At 41.7% G+C, this 16490-nt stretch overlaps 1 protein-coding gene across 3 annotated transcripts in view; it reads left to right on the forward strand.

Moving 5' to 3' along the window:
- ANKRD29 (ankyrin repeat domain 29) overlaps positions 1-16490 on the forward strand; it is a 57256-nt gene that overhangs the window by 25300 nt on the left and 15466 nt on the right. For all 3 annotated transcript variants that reach the window (XM_036098142.2, XM_078060504.1, XM_036098141.2), the window contains exons 4-6: positions 24-122; positions 3401-3499; positions 6426-6524. In XM_036098142.2, coding sequence (XP_035954035.1) covers positions 24-122; positions 3401-3499; positions 6426-6524 — 297 coding nt within the window. The remainder of the gene's footprint in view (positions 1-23; positions 123-3400; positions 3500-6425; positions 6525-16490) is intronic.

The following is a 16490-nucleotide window of genomic DNA, read 5'->3' on the forward strand; positions in this document are numbered from 1 at the left end:
ACCAGCTGCTTGTTCTCTCCTAGTCAGGTACAACTGCCCTGTTCTTTGCTGCCCAGCAAGGACATAATGACGTCGTGAGATTTCTCTTTGAATTTGGAGCATCCAGTGAATTTAGGACCAAAGTAAGAGAACTTTCTTGATTTCATACCCTGTTGAAGAATGTTAGCAATCATGAGTATTCATGTCTCTCCATCCATAGTGTGAATTTGTGCTTCTCTTTTTTTTTTCTAAAGATTTTATTTATTTATTAGAGAGAGAGAAAGAGAGAGAGAGCACAAGCAGGGGGAGGGGCAGAGGGAGAGGGAGAAGCAGGTTCCCCGCTGAGCAGGGAACCTGACACGGGGCTCAATCCCAGGACCCTGGGATCATGATCTGAGCCAAAGGCAGATGCTTAACTGACTGAACCACCCAGGTGCCCCACTCTTTTTATAAGATTTTCAAGCCTAAGAAGGTGGGTTTCACAAAGTTACTTGTAATGGCTCAGAGGTAGTCCTAGGGAATCAATTCAAAATATGACATTTTTTGATGAATCACAGACCTGTACCCATGAAACAAATAATACATCATATGTTAATTAAAAAAAGTTAAAAAAATGATATTTTTACTCTGGGTTTGTAATTTTATGGGGAATTATTTAGATTCTGTCTTGCACTGGTAGCTTTCTACTTTGGGACACTAATTTTTGTTATCAGGATGGACACAGTAGCAGGTGTTTTGTAACCCCCTGTTTTCATGGGCTTTTTTTTACTTCAAGGTTAATCCCGGTGCTCTGATAGGAACTGTCAAAGTATTTAAGCCACTCTTAGTGAATCTTAGAGATTTCTAAGGAGGGCGATTTGACAGGCAGTTTACTTTCTGAGATGTCCTCACTGAACTATGTAATACGTGATTATACTTTATATAGTTGGGCAAGGAAATATGATTCTTCCTTTAAAGAAGTCATTGAGTCTTCATGTTCAACACACAGATAAGAAAACTTAGGTTGCAGAAAGATCAATTTTGTGTTCATGATATCATTTTACATGATAATGGTTTATAGTAGGAGAATTTGAACTTCTTTAACATTTTTGGAATTATCAACTTATTTAGAGCCTGGAGATTTGCTTTACTTGGAATCTTTTAGGCTTTCTTAATCCTTTGTATGTGATATTTGCATATCAGGGGAGCTTCCAGTGTTTTTTTTTCTTTTCCTGTTAAGATACTATTAAGTAGATTTGAATTTCAGATAGGATCAGTCTGTTCTGAATGTGCCATTGGATGGTACACATGCCTCCATACATGCTGAATATAATATACAATAATCCAAAATATATGTGTGTGTATATTTTTATATTATCATTTTATTTGTCATTATAAAAGTAATACAACTAAAAATAGAAAGTTCGACAAATGTAAATCTCAACTCTTTGAACTAAGTCAGAATGATCATGCAGCATCATATGGCTGCTTCAGTCTTCTTGGTTAACAAGTTAATGCTGGCTTAAAGCCTTTGTCCCTGCACCACGGGGCCCAGAGCGCAATTCCAAATGTTTCCATTAGGTCAACTGCAGGTGTCCGAGAACTTTCCATGGGAAGAAGAGAATGTCAAGAGGCGTTGAGTTTTTATATGATCCTGTCATCAAAACTGCCTTTGTTTCAACAATTGTTCTCAACGTTATTAAAGCTATATCCCACAAAATGTGTTTTTAAAAATAAGGTACAAAGATACCTGGTGGCTCAGTTGTAAAGCGTCTGCCTTCGGCTCAGATCATGATCTCAGGGTCCTGAGATCGAGCCCCACATCGGGCTCCCTGCTCAGCGGGGAGTCTGCTTCTCCCTCTGCCTGCCACTCTCCCTGCTTATACACATACACACACACGCATGCAGGTGCACGCATTCTCTCTCAAATAAATAAAATCTTTAAAAATAAGTAAATAAGTAAAAGGTACAGGGGCACCTGGGTGGCTCGGTTGGTTAAATGTCTGACTCTGGACCTCTGCTCAGGTCATGATCTCAGTGTCATGAGTTCAAGCCCCACATTGGGCTCCATGCTGGGTATGGAGCCTACTTAAAAAATAAATAAATAAAACAATAAAAATAAAAGGTACCAGCTCTTCTATGACAATCACCATATTTTATCTACTCTCTTACCTCATTAGGCAAAGAGAAAAATCGACAGAACGAAAGTTGGAAATGTTGGTGCTCATTGCTACTATTGCAATTTTTGTTGCCCCACACCCCACCCACACTGGCCCCCACCACCAGCCTCAGCCCTCACAGCTCAAGTGCCCCCCTGCCACAGCCTGTGTACAAGGGAGCTCTTACGACGGTGTTTCTCCAAGGGAGGCCCACCTGCCACCTTCACACCATAGTCCCCTCACGTGACTGGTCAGAAAGCCTGTTTCTGGACCTCATCAGAATCAGACCCTGTGAGGGTGGGAGACGGAGGGCAGGCATTTTGGATAAACACTCTATGCCCCAAATTTAGACACCACACTATCTTAGAGTTATGATTTGTATTTCAGAACCAGATGACATGTTCCTGCATTATTTACAATTAGGACAGATGTCCACAGACCAATTCACAGAGCCAAACAAACAGCTCCCTAGCTGTAGATGGGAAAAGATAATGCCTTGGCTGCAGCACCTGAGAAAAACCATCAAGGGTTTCAGTTGACCACAGACTCAGTGAGTCAGTAGTGTGATGTGGTTGACATAAAAGCTAATTCTCATTTAGGCTGTCGAAATAAAAGTAGAGTAGTAGACGGAAGAAAGGAATGTCCCATTCCCCGTCAGACCACATCTACTGTTCTGGGCTCTGATCCGTTCTAGGGCCCACATTTTAAAAGAGATCTGGACAAACTGGCACATGTTCAAAGGAAAACGCTAAGTAGGATGGTGAGAGGCTCACAGTGCAGCAGTTATCCACTCTTAATGGACGCACACCTTGTTCCTTGAAGACTATGGCCCCAGACAGTTAAACCATAAATCACCTTAATCTCAGAGGCCCGCAGCTGGAGGGGAAACCACAGGGAGAAGCCATCCTTTGTCAAGCGGGTCTCTAGCCAGAAGACACAGGAGACTATTCGGGTAATTCCAAGACAAAACTGACTGGCACAGACTTTCTATGCTTCATTTCCTTTATTGAGAGGCAAATAGATGATTCTGCATTTGACCTGGGGAATTACTCACAATAACATTGTCCAGTAACTGTAATGTATCCCAAGCGAGTCATCCACATGTACAACGTGATGCCTTTAGGAGGAATCTTGTCATGAATATAAAGAGAACAAGATGAAAAAGGAAAAGTGAGTTTGTTGTTATCTATGGGGAAAGTCTTTTCCAAAGCTCTCCCTCTGTAAGGAGCATCTGCTTGGTAAACATGTGCCTGCACCCTTTCTAACGTGTTGCCACTTTGCAGGATGGGGGCACGGCCCTGTTGGCTGCCAGTCAGTACGGGCACATGCAGGTGGTGGAGACGTTGCTGAAGCATGGAGCCAACATCCACGACCAACTCTACGTGAGTGCGTTTTCAAGGGCACGTTAGGTGGACCCTTGCCTATCCCCTCCTCACACACAGCACTGCAGTCTAAATTCAGAGGCCGGAAATGCCACCTTCAAAAATGTTTTTAATGAACAGTAGGACTTTAATCTGAGACATCAAAGAAAAAGATTTAACCAGATGAGCTTTTTCTGTGGAGAAACACATAATCTTGTTTACCCATCTTTCTTCTACCCTCTTAAATCTCTTGTACATATGAAATATTCATATAATGTATGTACTTAGGATCTTCAAGAATCATGTGACACGTACTTACCCATAAGATAACCAGCCCAGCATATGGACTTGCTGAAAAGCAAAATAATGCTCCTGTTGTAGAGTTATCCAGGAGGAAGAGCACACATGAAGGAGAAATCAAGTTATTTGGAAGAGAAGTGAGGTTGGGGTGGTGAAGAACTGTAAAGTACATGCACACCATCGGCCTTCAAGAGGCATCTACCGCGAGTGTGGGTCTGTTGCAGCTAATTAACGATTAGCTGATTGCCTAAAGGCTCTTTTAATTGTCACTGTCATTCCAAAGGATTTATGGCAAATGTTATCCTGGTTTTGGACAACAACAACAACAAAAAATAAAACATGAGGAGATGAAGTGACTTGATAGAGTATCTTCATGAGGAGTGAAAGAACCTACTGCCAGTTACGTAGGAATCGTATTTTAGGCTATCCCACCACCAGATATTTAGCACTATGGCACCATACTTTCACAGACAAGTAGTGAGATGTGTCCATGTGAACTTTTCCATTTGCACACCTTTCCTGAGTTTACACAATTGACTGCCACATCAGAGACCTCTTTGAAGTACATAGCAACGAGCATTACCCTTTTGCACTTCAAAATCTGTAACACCATTTGAACGTGTGGCTTTCCCATTTGAATGACTGAATTACTTGATTCAGGTCTGAAAGAGTGATTCTCAGCTCTGGCTGCCATCAGAATCACGTAGGGAACTGGAAAAAAAAGGGGGGGTCTTCCAGGCCCATTCCAGACTAATCCAGAATCTCTGAGGGCACAGCTGCGCAGCAGATGGTTCTGATGGGTGGCCAAGTCTAAGGAACATGGGTCTGCAGCTTTGGCTATTTCTTTGCCTGCATATAATGAAGTGTATCTGAGAGCATGAATGAGTCTCTGTGTGTGTGTGTGTGTGTGTGTGTGTGTGTGTGTGTGGTTGAACAGAAAGAGCCCAAGTCTTTGGAAAAGGAAAATGAGTTGTGATTTTCATCCCATTACCACTGATAGTCAGCAATCCAGATTGACTGGCATAGTTGTACTGTTAGATAACATTCCATCCAAAAGGCTCACCCAGGGTGGCACATCATCCTAGAAATGCAGAGTTTGGGGAGAGCCCATTCCTGTACTAAATTCCTCTCTATTATGAAGTGACTCAAGAAATTTCATGCACTGAAACTTCCATTTTATGTAAGATGTTTACTCTTACCCAAACCATCCAAATATAATTGTTTCCACTAAAAACAATTGAAACATGGAGGATCCCTGGTCAATGACTCCTGAAAGCTTCTAGGAACAGAAGAAATGTGTCGTGTGCTGTAAAAACTGCAATGCTTGGATATCCATCTTAGAAAATTTCTAAGAGTTACCAGCTGCTAAGAGCACCGTGGATTTTCTGTGACAACACAGTAAGGAGCAGCTGAACATTTCATCCCCATATCAAACATCTGCTTAAAGATCTATACAGGCTGAGTGATTTTTTAATGATTGCCTTAAGAGGAGTCTGGCAGCTCAGCTGACACCCACCAGAAATCCAGCACCCTCCACCTGGTTGGACTTGTAGGGAAAAGCGCTTTGAATTTTAACTTGTGGTTAATGTTCCTGATGGGAGGGGTGGTAATTAACTGGGTTAGTGAGGTGTTTTCCACTAGGATGTGCTCGGGTTTTCCACTGTGGTCTAAAAATAATGAAGCTCAGCACGCTCTGTGAATGCTGTCTATGTGAAGTGAGCATCTGGGGAGGATGCATGCTCTGAGCTGATTGCTGTCTTTGCTGCCATTACCAATGACATGTCTTTAAGAAAAAAATGCCCAGAAGACATAGACACTCATTTAAAAAGAAAAAAAAAAAACACTAAAGAAAAATGGAAGCAAGCGCTTGCTTTGAGCTTTTCTGTAGGACTGCTTCGTTGTTTGTAGGTGTAGTTGCTGTGTCCTGGCTGTCAGGGAGCAAGCTCATGGATAGTCTCACCAGGGCAGTTTTTCTAGAAGCATCTTTTGTTTCAAAGCTTGGAAAAACGGCGCGTTGGGGGAACGTGGATAAAGGGGCAATAAAGAGAAAGGGGTAGGAAAGATCTAATTAAAAGGACACCTTTATTTCTGATTCATAAAACATACCAAACAGGTTTGGGGGACTTGTTTGTTGTTTTTATTAATAGATTTTATTCTGTGTTTGTTTTTAAACTAACACTGAGCCCTTACTTGACAAAATAATTGAAGTGGAAAACCATATTAAATGTACATATTTGTTAAACTAATCAAAAGGGGGTTAACCCCGAGATCCCACAACGAAAGCAGGTGGCCGCTAACGAGAAGTCTGGGCAGACAAGAGAAAAATGATGACTGGCTATTTGGACAAGCCTGGAGGCTGCTGCCAAGGGGGTGGATCATAAGCTCCATGATCAAGATTGTGTAGAGTGAACAGTCATTACATTTATTATAACTTATCTTTATAAGACTCTTTGAAATGTTACCTTTCCACCTGACTTACTATGATATTTTAGACTATTCTTCAAAGAATAAAACACTAACCATGAATATGAAAACAAAGTGGGGGACAGAAATGGAAAGTTGTATTAAATGGATGCATTTTTAATTGGATTTCTTTTAAAATAAACGTGAAAGATGATTCAAACCCTTTCATTTTGACCTCTCTCAGGATGGAGCCACTTCTCTCTTCCTCGCTGCCCAAGGTGGCTACTTGGATGTGATTCGATTGTTGTTGTCTTCAGGAGCAAAAGTCAACCAGCCAAGGCAGGTAATGTCCGCGTGCGCAGAGCGGTGGGGCAGGGAGGGCTTGCCGTCCTGCAGCAGCTCCTGAGATGACTGGTCAACTCTGGGCGTCATTCAACTCTTTCGCCTCGGTGATGAAGCTAATCTTGGATTAGGGCTTCTCTTGTCCTTAGCTTTGGGCTCACCTGCAAGCCTGTGATACCAGGCTGACTTCACCATTTACTGTTTTGGAAACTTGGGTGTTTGGTGTCTGAGGTCAAGTATATACTCAGCCACCTCCTGTTCAAATAAATTATGGCTGCACTGAGGTTAGGAGAGTGGGCTAGCCTGGGACATAGGTAAATAGAGGTGAGTCAGGTAGCCTTGCCCCTGCCCCGTCTCTCCACTGATATGCTGCCTCATCTCTTACCCCCTTTTCTTCTTCGACCACACCAAAGAGGAGCCCATTACCCACTGGGAATCATGAGTAGGTTCCACACCTTCATCTCTCACAGTTATAACACCACTGAGAATTAATTTACCAACAGCAAGCTAACACCTAGCAAATCAGTTGATACTTAAAGGAACAGAACTACCAGGTAATATAGGTCACACTTTATGAATAGTAAAGAACCATCCAAATCTAAGGCATTATAATTAGCTTCTCTTATATTGGAATGATTTCTGCACTAATTAATTTGTTTTTAACAAAACATTTCAGATTAAAATAACATTACTTTAAAGGTAGTTTTCTCGGGAAAAGTCAAGCTGATTTCTTCCCAGTAAATGAAACCCAGGCAGATCCCCACTGTAATGTAACCTAATACATAATGTAACATATGCCTATATGTTCACATAGGGAAGGTTGGTCTGAGCTCTTGGCCCCAGGCTTCTTCAGTCTTTAGAAATCCAAGCACATAGGAAGCTGAGAAAGGGCCTTTGGGCAAAGTGGGTTTGAGGTCAGGAATCCTGAGTTCTAGATCCAGCTCTGCCAATAACTAGCTGTGTGGCTTGGAACTAGTGAATCAACCTCTCTGGACTTCTCTTCCTTCATCTGAAAATTAGGAGGTTGGACAGGATGATCCTGACAATCTCTTCAAGATCCCCCTTTTTAATAACTGTTTTATTCAGTATTCAGATTTCTTAAGCACTTAGCATATGCCAGATACTGCTATGAATGTGAGATTAAATTTTTAGAATTTTAAAGATATTCTTAGATTTAGATGGCCCAGGAATACTCTTGGGAAAGGAAAGCTTTTAGAAAAAGCTGCACTTCTATACCTGCCAGAGTTGACATTTGGGGATTGGAGCTTAATATTTTCTTGTTGGTCCTTCTTATTTTGAAAGTATTGATTGGTTCTGAATCAGACGCTTCATTTTGCCAAAATTAATAAACAGAGCTGGTCATTTTTAGATTGCAGAACTTTGACTTGGAGGCCATTATTGAGGGTACCACCGTGAATTTAGAAATGAAAGATTGTCAAGATTATTAGGCCTCTCCGTCTGTACATCTTTCTGAAATAAACTCTGGCACTTTGACAAATCTATTTGTAAAATAAATTGTATTAACCATATGCCTAAGGTACTATTCATAAAAAAGACAAGTTGATATAAGAGATTATATTTCAGGAGGGGGGGAAAGATGGCGGAGGAGTAGGGGACCCTATTTCAACTGGTCCCCAGAATTGAGCTGGATATCTACCAGACCACTCTGAGCACCCACAAAACCAGCCTGAGATGTAAGAAGATCTGGATCTCTACAAACAGAATATCGCAGGCGGTTGGTTTTGAGGTATGAAGCGGGGAGCCCTGATTCCGCGGGCAGATATCGGAGGATAAACGGCAGCGGGAGGGTGCCCAGCCGTGGGGATCCTACATCGCCGGTGAGTGACAGCCTCGTGCGCGGGGGACGGGGCAGACTCACAGACCGGTAGCGGCGGGGAAAGGACTTTAGGGCAGCCCCCGGGGTGGGAACCCGGAGCGGCGGGGTCACGTGGGCGAACTGCAGCCCCCGGGGTGGAAACCAGAGTGGCGGGGTCTCGCACTTGCGAACTGGGAGCGGCTGGCGGTTTTAGAAGCACAAAGGGCAGAGACTTGCTCCGACCTGGAGGCATGACTGGGAGCACTGCGGAGGGGTGCACAACCCAGGACGCTGCCGTTTATAGCAGCACGGACAGAAACGGAGACAGTGTGGCCTGGAGAGCTCACTGAAGAACAGACTGCAATCTCTCTGCTCTGAGGCAGAGGGTTGGAAACAGTCTCTTCTGCTCTGACTCGCGGAAGAGATGCAGAAAGCCGCCAGGGAAAGCTGCCAGAGAATAAAAGCCCCAAAAACTGATTCCCGCTGAGCCCATCCCCCACTACAGGGGCGCAGGGCAACTCCGCCCAAACAGGGTTGCCTGAGTAACAGCGCGGCAGGCCCCTCCCGCAGAAGACAGGCTGGGAAAACAAGAGGCCAGCAACTCTAAGGTCCCAAGAAAACAGGTGCATCTTGCTTGGGTTCTGGTCAATAATTTGGACTCTATACATTCAACAGAATGACTAGGAGGAAGAGCCCCCAAAATAGAAAAGACTCAGAGATTATGACTTATGCTGCAGATTTACAAATGGATGCAGATATAACCAAGATGTCGGAGATGGAATTCAGGCTAGCAATTGTGAAGACAATGGCTAGAATGGAGAAATCAATTAATGGCAACATCGAGTCTCTAAGGGCAGAAATAAAAGGTGAATTGGCAGAACTTAAAAATGCTATCAATGAGATCCAATCCAATCTAGATAATCTAACAGCTAGGGTAACTGAGGCAGAAGAGCGAATAAGCGACCTAAAGACAATATAATAGATAAAAAGGAAAAGAGGAGGCCAGAGAAAAACAACTCAGAATCCATGAAAATAGAATCAGAGAAATAAGTGACACCATGAAGCGTTCCAATGTCAGAACAATTGGAATCCCGGAGGGAGGGGAGAGAGAGAGAGGACTAGAAGATGTATTTGAGCAAATCATAGCTGAGAACTTCCCTAATCTGGGGAATGAAACAACATTCGAGTCCTAGAGGCAGAGAGGACCTCTCCTAAGATCAAGGAAAACAGGCCAACACCCCGGCATGTAATAGTAAAACTTGCAAATCTTAGAACCAAGGAAACCATCTTAAGGGCAGTTGGGGGAAGAGATTCCTTACGTACAGGGGGAGGAACATCAGAATAACGTCAGACCTATCCACAGAGACCTGGCAAGCCAGAAAGGCCTGGCAAGACATATTCAGAGTACTAACTAAGAAGAACATGCAGCCAAGAATACTTTATGCGGCAAGGCTTTCATTTAGAATGGATGGAGAGATGCAGAGCTTCCACGACTGGCAGAAACTGAAAGAATATGTGACCACTAAGCCGGCCCTGCAAGAAATATTAAGGGGGGTTCTATAAAAGGAGAAGGACCCCAAGAGTGATCTACAACAGAAATTTACAGGGACAATCTACAAAAACAACGTCTTCATAGGCAACATGATGACAATTAATTCGTATCTTTCAATAATCACTCTCAACGTGAATGGCCTAAACGCTCCCATAAAACGGCACAGGGTTGCAGATTGGATAAAAAGACAGGACCCATCCATATGCTGTCTACAAGAGACTCATTTTGAACCTAAAGATACTTCCAGACTGAAAGTGAAGGGATGGAGATCCATCTTCCATGCCAGCAGACCTCAAAAGAAAGCTGGGGTAGCAATTCTTATATCAGACAAATTAGATTTTAAACTAAAGTCTGTAATTAGAGACACAGAAGGACACTATATCGTTCTTAAAGGGTCTATCCAACAAGAAGATCTAACAATTGTAAATATCTATGCCCCCAACATGGGAGCAGCCATCTATATAAGCCAACTGTTAACCAAAATAAAGAGTCATATTGATAACAATACGTTAATTGTAGGAGACCTCAATACTCCACTCTCAGCAATGGACAGATCATCTAAGCAGAAAATCAACAAGGAAACAAGAGCTTTGAATGATACATTGGACCAGATGGACCTCATAGATATTTACAGAACATTCCACCCTAAAACAACAGAATACTCATTCTTCTCAAGCGCACATGGAACTTTCTCCAGAACAGACCATATACTGGGTCACAAATCAGGTCTCAACGGATACCAAAAGATTGAGATTATTCCCTGTATATTCTCAGACCACAATGCTCTAAAACTGGAACTCAATCACAAGAAAAAATTTGGCAGAAATTCAAACACTTGGAAGCTAAAGACCACTCTGCTCAAGAAGGTTTGGGTCAACCAGGAAATCAAAGAACTTAAACAATTCATGGAAATCAATGAGAACGAAAACACATCGGTCCAAAACCTATGGGATACTGCAAAGGCCGTCCTAAGGGGGAAATAAATAGCCATCCAAGCCTCACTCAAAAAAATAGAAAAATCCCGAATTCACCAACTAACTCTACACCTTAAAGAACTAGAGAAAAAGCAACAAATGATGCCTAAGCCACACATTAGAAGAGAAATAATTAAAATTAGAGCAGAAATCAATGAATTAGAAACCAGAAACACAGTAGATCAGATCAACGAAACTAGAAGTTGGCTCTTTGAAAGAATTAATAAGATCAATAAACCACTGGCCAGACTTATCCAAAAGAAAAGAGAAAGGACCCAAATTAATAAAATTATGAATGAAAGGGGAGAGATCACGACTAACACCAAGGAAATAGAAACAATTATTAGAAATTATTATCAACAACTATATGCCAATAAACTGAGCAGTCTGGATGAAATGGAGGCCTTCCTGGAAACCTATAAGCTGCCAAGACTGAAACAGGAAGAAATTGACAACCTGAATAGGCCAATAACGAGTAACGAGATTGAAGCAGTGATCAAAAACCTCCCAAAAAACAGGAGTCCAGGGCCTGATGGATTCCCTGGGGAATTCTACCAAACACTCAAAAAAGAATTAATACCTATTCTACTGAAGCTGTTTCAAAACATAGAAACAGAAGGAAAACTTCCAAACTCATTCTATGAGGCCAGCATTACCTTAATCCCCAAACCAGGCAAAGACCCCATCAAAAAGGAGAATCTCAGACCGATATCCCTGATGAATATGGATTCCAAAATCCTCAACAAAATCCTAGCTAATAGGATCCAACAATACATTAAAAGGATCATCCACCACGACCAAGTGGGATTTATCCCCGGGATGCAAGGGTGGTTCAACATTCGCAAATCAATCAATGTGATAGAACACATTAATAAGAGGAGGGAGAAGAACCATATGGTCCTCTCAATTGATGCAGAAAAAGCATTTGACAAAATACAACATCCTTTCCTGATTAAAACTCTTCAGAGTATAGGGATAGAGGGAACATTCCTCAAGTTCATAAAATCCATCTATGAAAAACCCACAGCGAATATCATCCTCAATGGGGAAAAGCTGAGAGCCTTTCCCTTAAGATCAGGAACACGTCAAGGATGCCCACTCTCACCACTATTGTTCAACATAGTACTAGAAGTCCTAGCAACAGCAATCAGATAACAAAAAGAAGTAAAAGGTATTCAAATTGGCAAAGAAGAAGTCAAACTCTCTCTTTTCGCAGAGGACATGATACTTTATGTGGAAAACCCAAAAGACTCCACCCCCAAATTACTAGAACTCATACAGCAATTCAGTAATGTGGCAGGATACAAAATCAATGCACAGAAATCAGTTGCTTTCTTATACACTAACAACGCAACTATAGAAAGAGAAATTAGAGAAATGATTCCATTTACAATAGCACCAAAAACCATAAGATACCTCGGAATAAACCTAACCAAAGAGGTAAAGGATCTATACTCTAGGAACTACAAAACACTCATGAAAGAAATTGAAGAAGACACAAAAAGATGGAAAAATATTCCATGCTCATGGATCGGAAGAATAAACATTGCTAAAATGTCTATGCTACCCAGAGCAATCTATACCTTCAGTGCCATCCCGATCAAAATTCCAATGACATTTTTCAAAGTGCTGGAACAAACAATCCTAAAACTTGTATGGAATCAGAAAAGACCCTGAATCGCCAAGGAGATGTTGAAAAAGAAAAACAAAGCTGGGGGCATCATGTTGCCCGATTTCAAGCTATATTACAAAGCAGTGATCACCAAGACAGCACGGTACTGGCACAAAAACAGACATATAGACCAATGGAACAGAATAGAGAACCCAGATATGGACCCTCAACTCTATGGTCAAATAATCTTTGACAAAGCAGGAAAAAACATGCAATGGAAAAAAGACAGTCTCTTCAATAAATGGTGCTGGGAAAATTGGACAGCCACATGCAGAAGAATGAAACTCGACCATTCTCTAACACCATTCACAAAGATAAACTCAAAGTGGATGAAAGACCTCAATGTGAGACAGGAATCCATCAAAATCCTAGAGGAGAACATAGGCAGTAACCTCTTTGACATCGCCCACAGCAACTTCTTTCAAGATACATCTCCAAAAGCTAGTGAAACAAAAGCAAAAATGAACTTTTGGGACTTCATCAAGGTAAAAAGCTTCTGCACAGCAAAGGAAACAGTCAACAAAACAAAGAGGCAACCCACAGAATGGGAGAAGATATTTGCAAATGACACTACAGATAAAGGGCTGGTATCCAAGATCTATAAAGAACTTCTCAAACTCAACACCCAAAAAACAAATAATCAAGTCAAAAAGTGGGCAGAAGAGATGAAAAGATACTTCTCTGAAGAAGACATACAAATGGCTAACAGACACATGAAAAAATGTTCATCATCATTAACCATCAGGGAAATCCAAATCAAAACCACATTGAGATACCACCTTACACCAGTTAGAATGGCAAAAATGGACAGGGAAAGAAACAACAAATGTTGGAGAGGTTGTGGAGAAAGGGGAACCCTCTTACACTGTTGGTGGGAATGCAAGTTGGTACAGCCACTTTGGAAAACAGTGTGGGGGTTCCTCAAAAATTTAAAAATAGAGCTACCCTATGACCCAGCAATTGCACTCCTGGGTATTTACCCCAAAGACACAGATGTAGTGAAAAGAAGGGCCATATGCACCCCAATGTTCATAGCAGCAATGTCTGCAATAGCCAAACTGTGGAAAGAGCCGAAATGCCCTTCAACAGATGAATGGATAAAGAAGATGTGGTCCATATATACAATGGAATATTACTCAGCCATCAGAAAGGATGAATACCCAACTTTTACATCAACATGGATGGGACTGGAGGAGATTATGCTAAGTGAAATAAGTCAAGCAGAGAAAATCAATTATCATATGGTTTCACTTATTTGTGGAACATAAGGAATAGCATGGAGGACGTTAGGAGAAGGAAGGGAAAAATGGAGGGGGGGAATTGGAGGGAGAGATGAACCATGAGAGACTATGGACTCTGAGAAACAAACAGGGTTTTAGAGGGGAGGGGGGAGGGGGGATTGGTTAGCCCGGTGATGGGTATTAAGGAGGGCACGTACTGCATGGAGCACTGGGTGTTATACGAAAACAATGGATCGTGGATCACCACATCAAAAACCAATGATGTATTTTATGGTGACTAACATAACATAATAAAATTAAAAAAAAAAAGAGAGATTATATTTCAAATAGTGCATGGATTGTGACCACTCGAACCCAAGTTGAGTCATAGGATGACGCCGAAGCCAAGAAATTAAAGAGTGTGCTAACAGTACCATGGTGGCCCCACCCCACAGCTGCTTTCATTCCTCACAGTGAGGATGACCTGGTCAAAGCAAGATGACCTAGTCCGGCCGTGGGAGGACCCCTCCCTCGGATCAAAGAGCAAGTGACATGCCTTTCAAAGACTGCATCTAATGCAGTTGTTTGGAATTATGAATCCAACTCTGAAAAGATGGTTATTCAGGAAAATGGTGTTTTATAAAATAAGAATAGCTTTGAAGGAAAAAAAGCAATGGAATTTTTCCTTTTTATAGGGTACATTCACCCCACTCTACCTTCAAGCCATAATCTTTTTATTACCTGCCATGAGCTAATAATGAAAGGTCGTCTAGTCAGGTCAGACTAGCCCAAGTTCTGTCTTCTTTGAAACTGTAAACTCTGCAAAAAAAAAAAAAAAAAAAAAAGTAAACTCTGCATATTTAATTCCCTTCCTAGAAAACAAGCAGTGTCATAAATATGGCAAAAGTGATAGCAGTCCTGGCTGACTTTGTCAAAAGTTATGAGGAGGTTAAAAAAAAGTATAATTAAAAGTTTCCATTAAAATGGCCCATGAATGGTAGAATATGACATCGGCAGGGCATTTGGACACCAGTGTATTCTGAAATCTCAGGTGACACACGGAGTCCCTGTCAGAAAATTCTTGAATTTATAAAACAAAGACAAGGATGTTTGCCCGATTTCATTTCTTAATGTTTTTAGAAAAATCTGATTTATGATTTTTTTTTTCCTTGCCATTCTCTGGGGTCCCTACATTTTATGGCACCCTGGGCAACATGTTAACGGAGTTGCACTGAAATTATTTAGCTGACCTTTGATCTGAGCTGCAGGGAATCTGAACAGTAGTAGGAATGGTCTTCCTTGTAACTATCATGGATGAACTAACTGAAAACCTCTCTAGGGCTTTTGTGAGAAGGAATCAGAATCTCAAATCCATAGGCAGACTTTGGAAAGACTAAGCTCTTGATTTGAAACTTGAAAAATATTTCCTCCTCGTTCATCCTAAAGAGGTCAAGAGTCACTGAGATCATTGTACTCTATAGTCAAGCTAAAAACTCATTTTCAGTTCTTTCTATGTGACTGCAGCATGTAGAGTTGATACACACGTCAAGCCTTTTTAATCACGAGCTAAGATGGCTAGTTTGTTTTTCTATCAACAAAATTCTTTGATATATACTTTTCCCAACGCAATTCATCCACCTTATTAAACAGTACTTTCATAGAGTGGCAGAGGTCTGAGTGTTTACCCAGGGCTGAGTCTGGCCTGTCATCACTCATCTCTAACTTGTCCTCTCAGTGTGCTAATCAGGCTCTCTTTGAAGCCTGACAGAAAGGTCATGTCATAAAATGTCTTCTTTAGCCTTGGTTTGCACTGTATGCAGAGATGCTGGGGCCCGGATAGTGCTGGTCGTCCCAGGTTGCAAGCTTGGAGGGGCAGACCCAGTGGTGGGCAATGGGAGAAAGTAGGGCTAATTGATTGATGCAATGTCCTGAGGGCTTGGGGTGGAAGCAGACAGCAACAGGGAGGCCCCATTGCTTGCATGCCCTCTGCACATGGTAGGACCTCTGAAAAGGTATATTGACTCCAGAAGATACCCCATGGTTTGAGCAGAGCTCCAGTGAGGCCTAGAAGGCCAAAGACATAGTGATCGGTGGCTGCAAACTAGAAAAGGCTCAGATGCAGGGCCTGGGCTCATGGCCAGGACACCAGTCCCAGGAAGACTATAAGAGCCAGCTGGGGAACCACAGCCACGTCTCTGGGTGGGGAGCAACTTGTGAGTTATGGGGATATGGATAACTTAAGGAAATGAAACACAGTCCATTTTGCTTATTAAGTGCATGACCTTGAGCAAGTCACTTACACTCCCTGAATTCCAGGGGTTCTTTGGGGGGTTCTGTTATTATTACTTTAATTCCAGTACAGTTAACATACAGTGTTATATTAGTTTCAGGTATATAATATAGTGATTCAACAGTTCTATATATGTGTTTCATATAGGACTAGAAGCAGCAGAAACAAAGAACTAGTGCCACTAAATATATTCATTCCCATGGAACAAAATGGTTTTAATACTTTTTCTAAATAATCTTTAGGACCCTAACTAAAATGATCCAACATTTAGTTTCTAATACAAATCATGTCATAAGCTCCGTCTCATGATATGATCTATCTATAAAAATGTATTAGAGCATACTTGAAAATATTATCTCAGATGGAAGGAGGGGATATAACCCAGTCCGAAGGAACTGTACAAGTCACCTGTGTAACCATCTGTCAGATACATAAATCCTCTA

The sequence above is a fragment of the Halichoerus grypus genome, chromosome 13 (genome assembly GCF_964656455.1).
Source record: "Halichoerus grypus chromosome 13, mHalGry1.hap1.1, whole genome shotgun sequence".
Lineage (NCBI taxonomy): Eukaryota > Metazoa > Chordata > Mammalia > Carnivora > Phocidae > Halichoerus > Halichoerus grypus.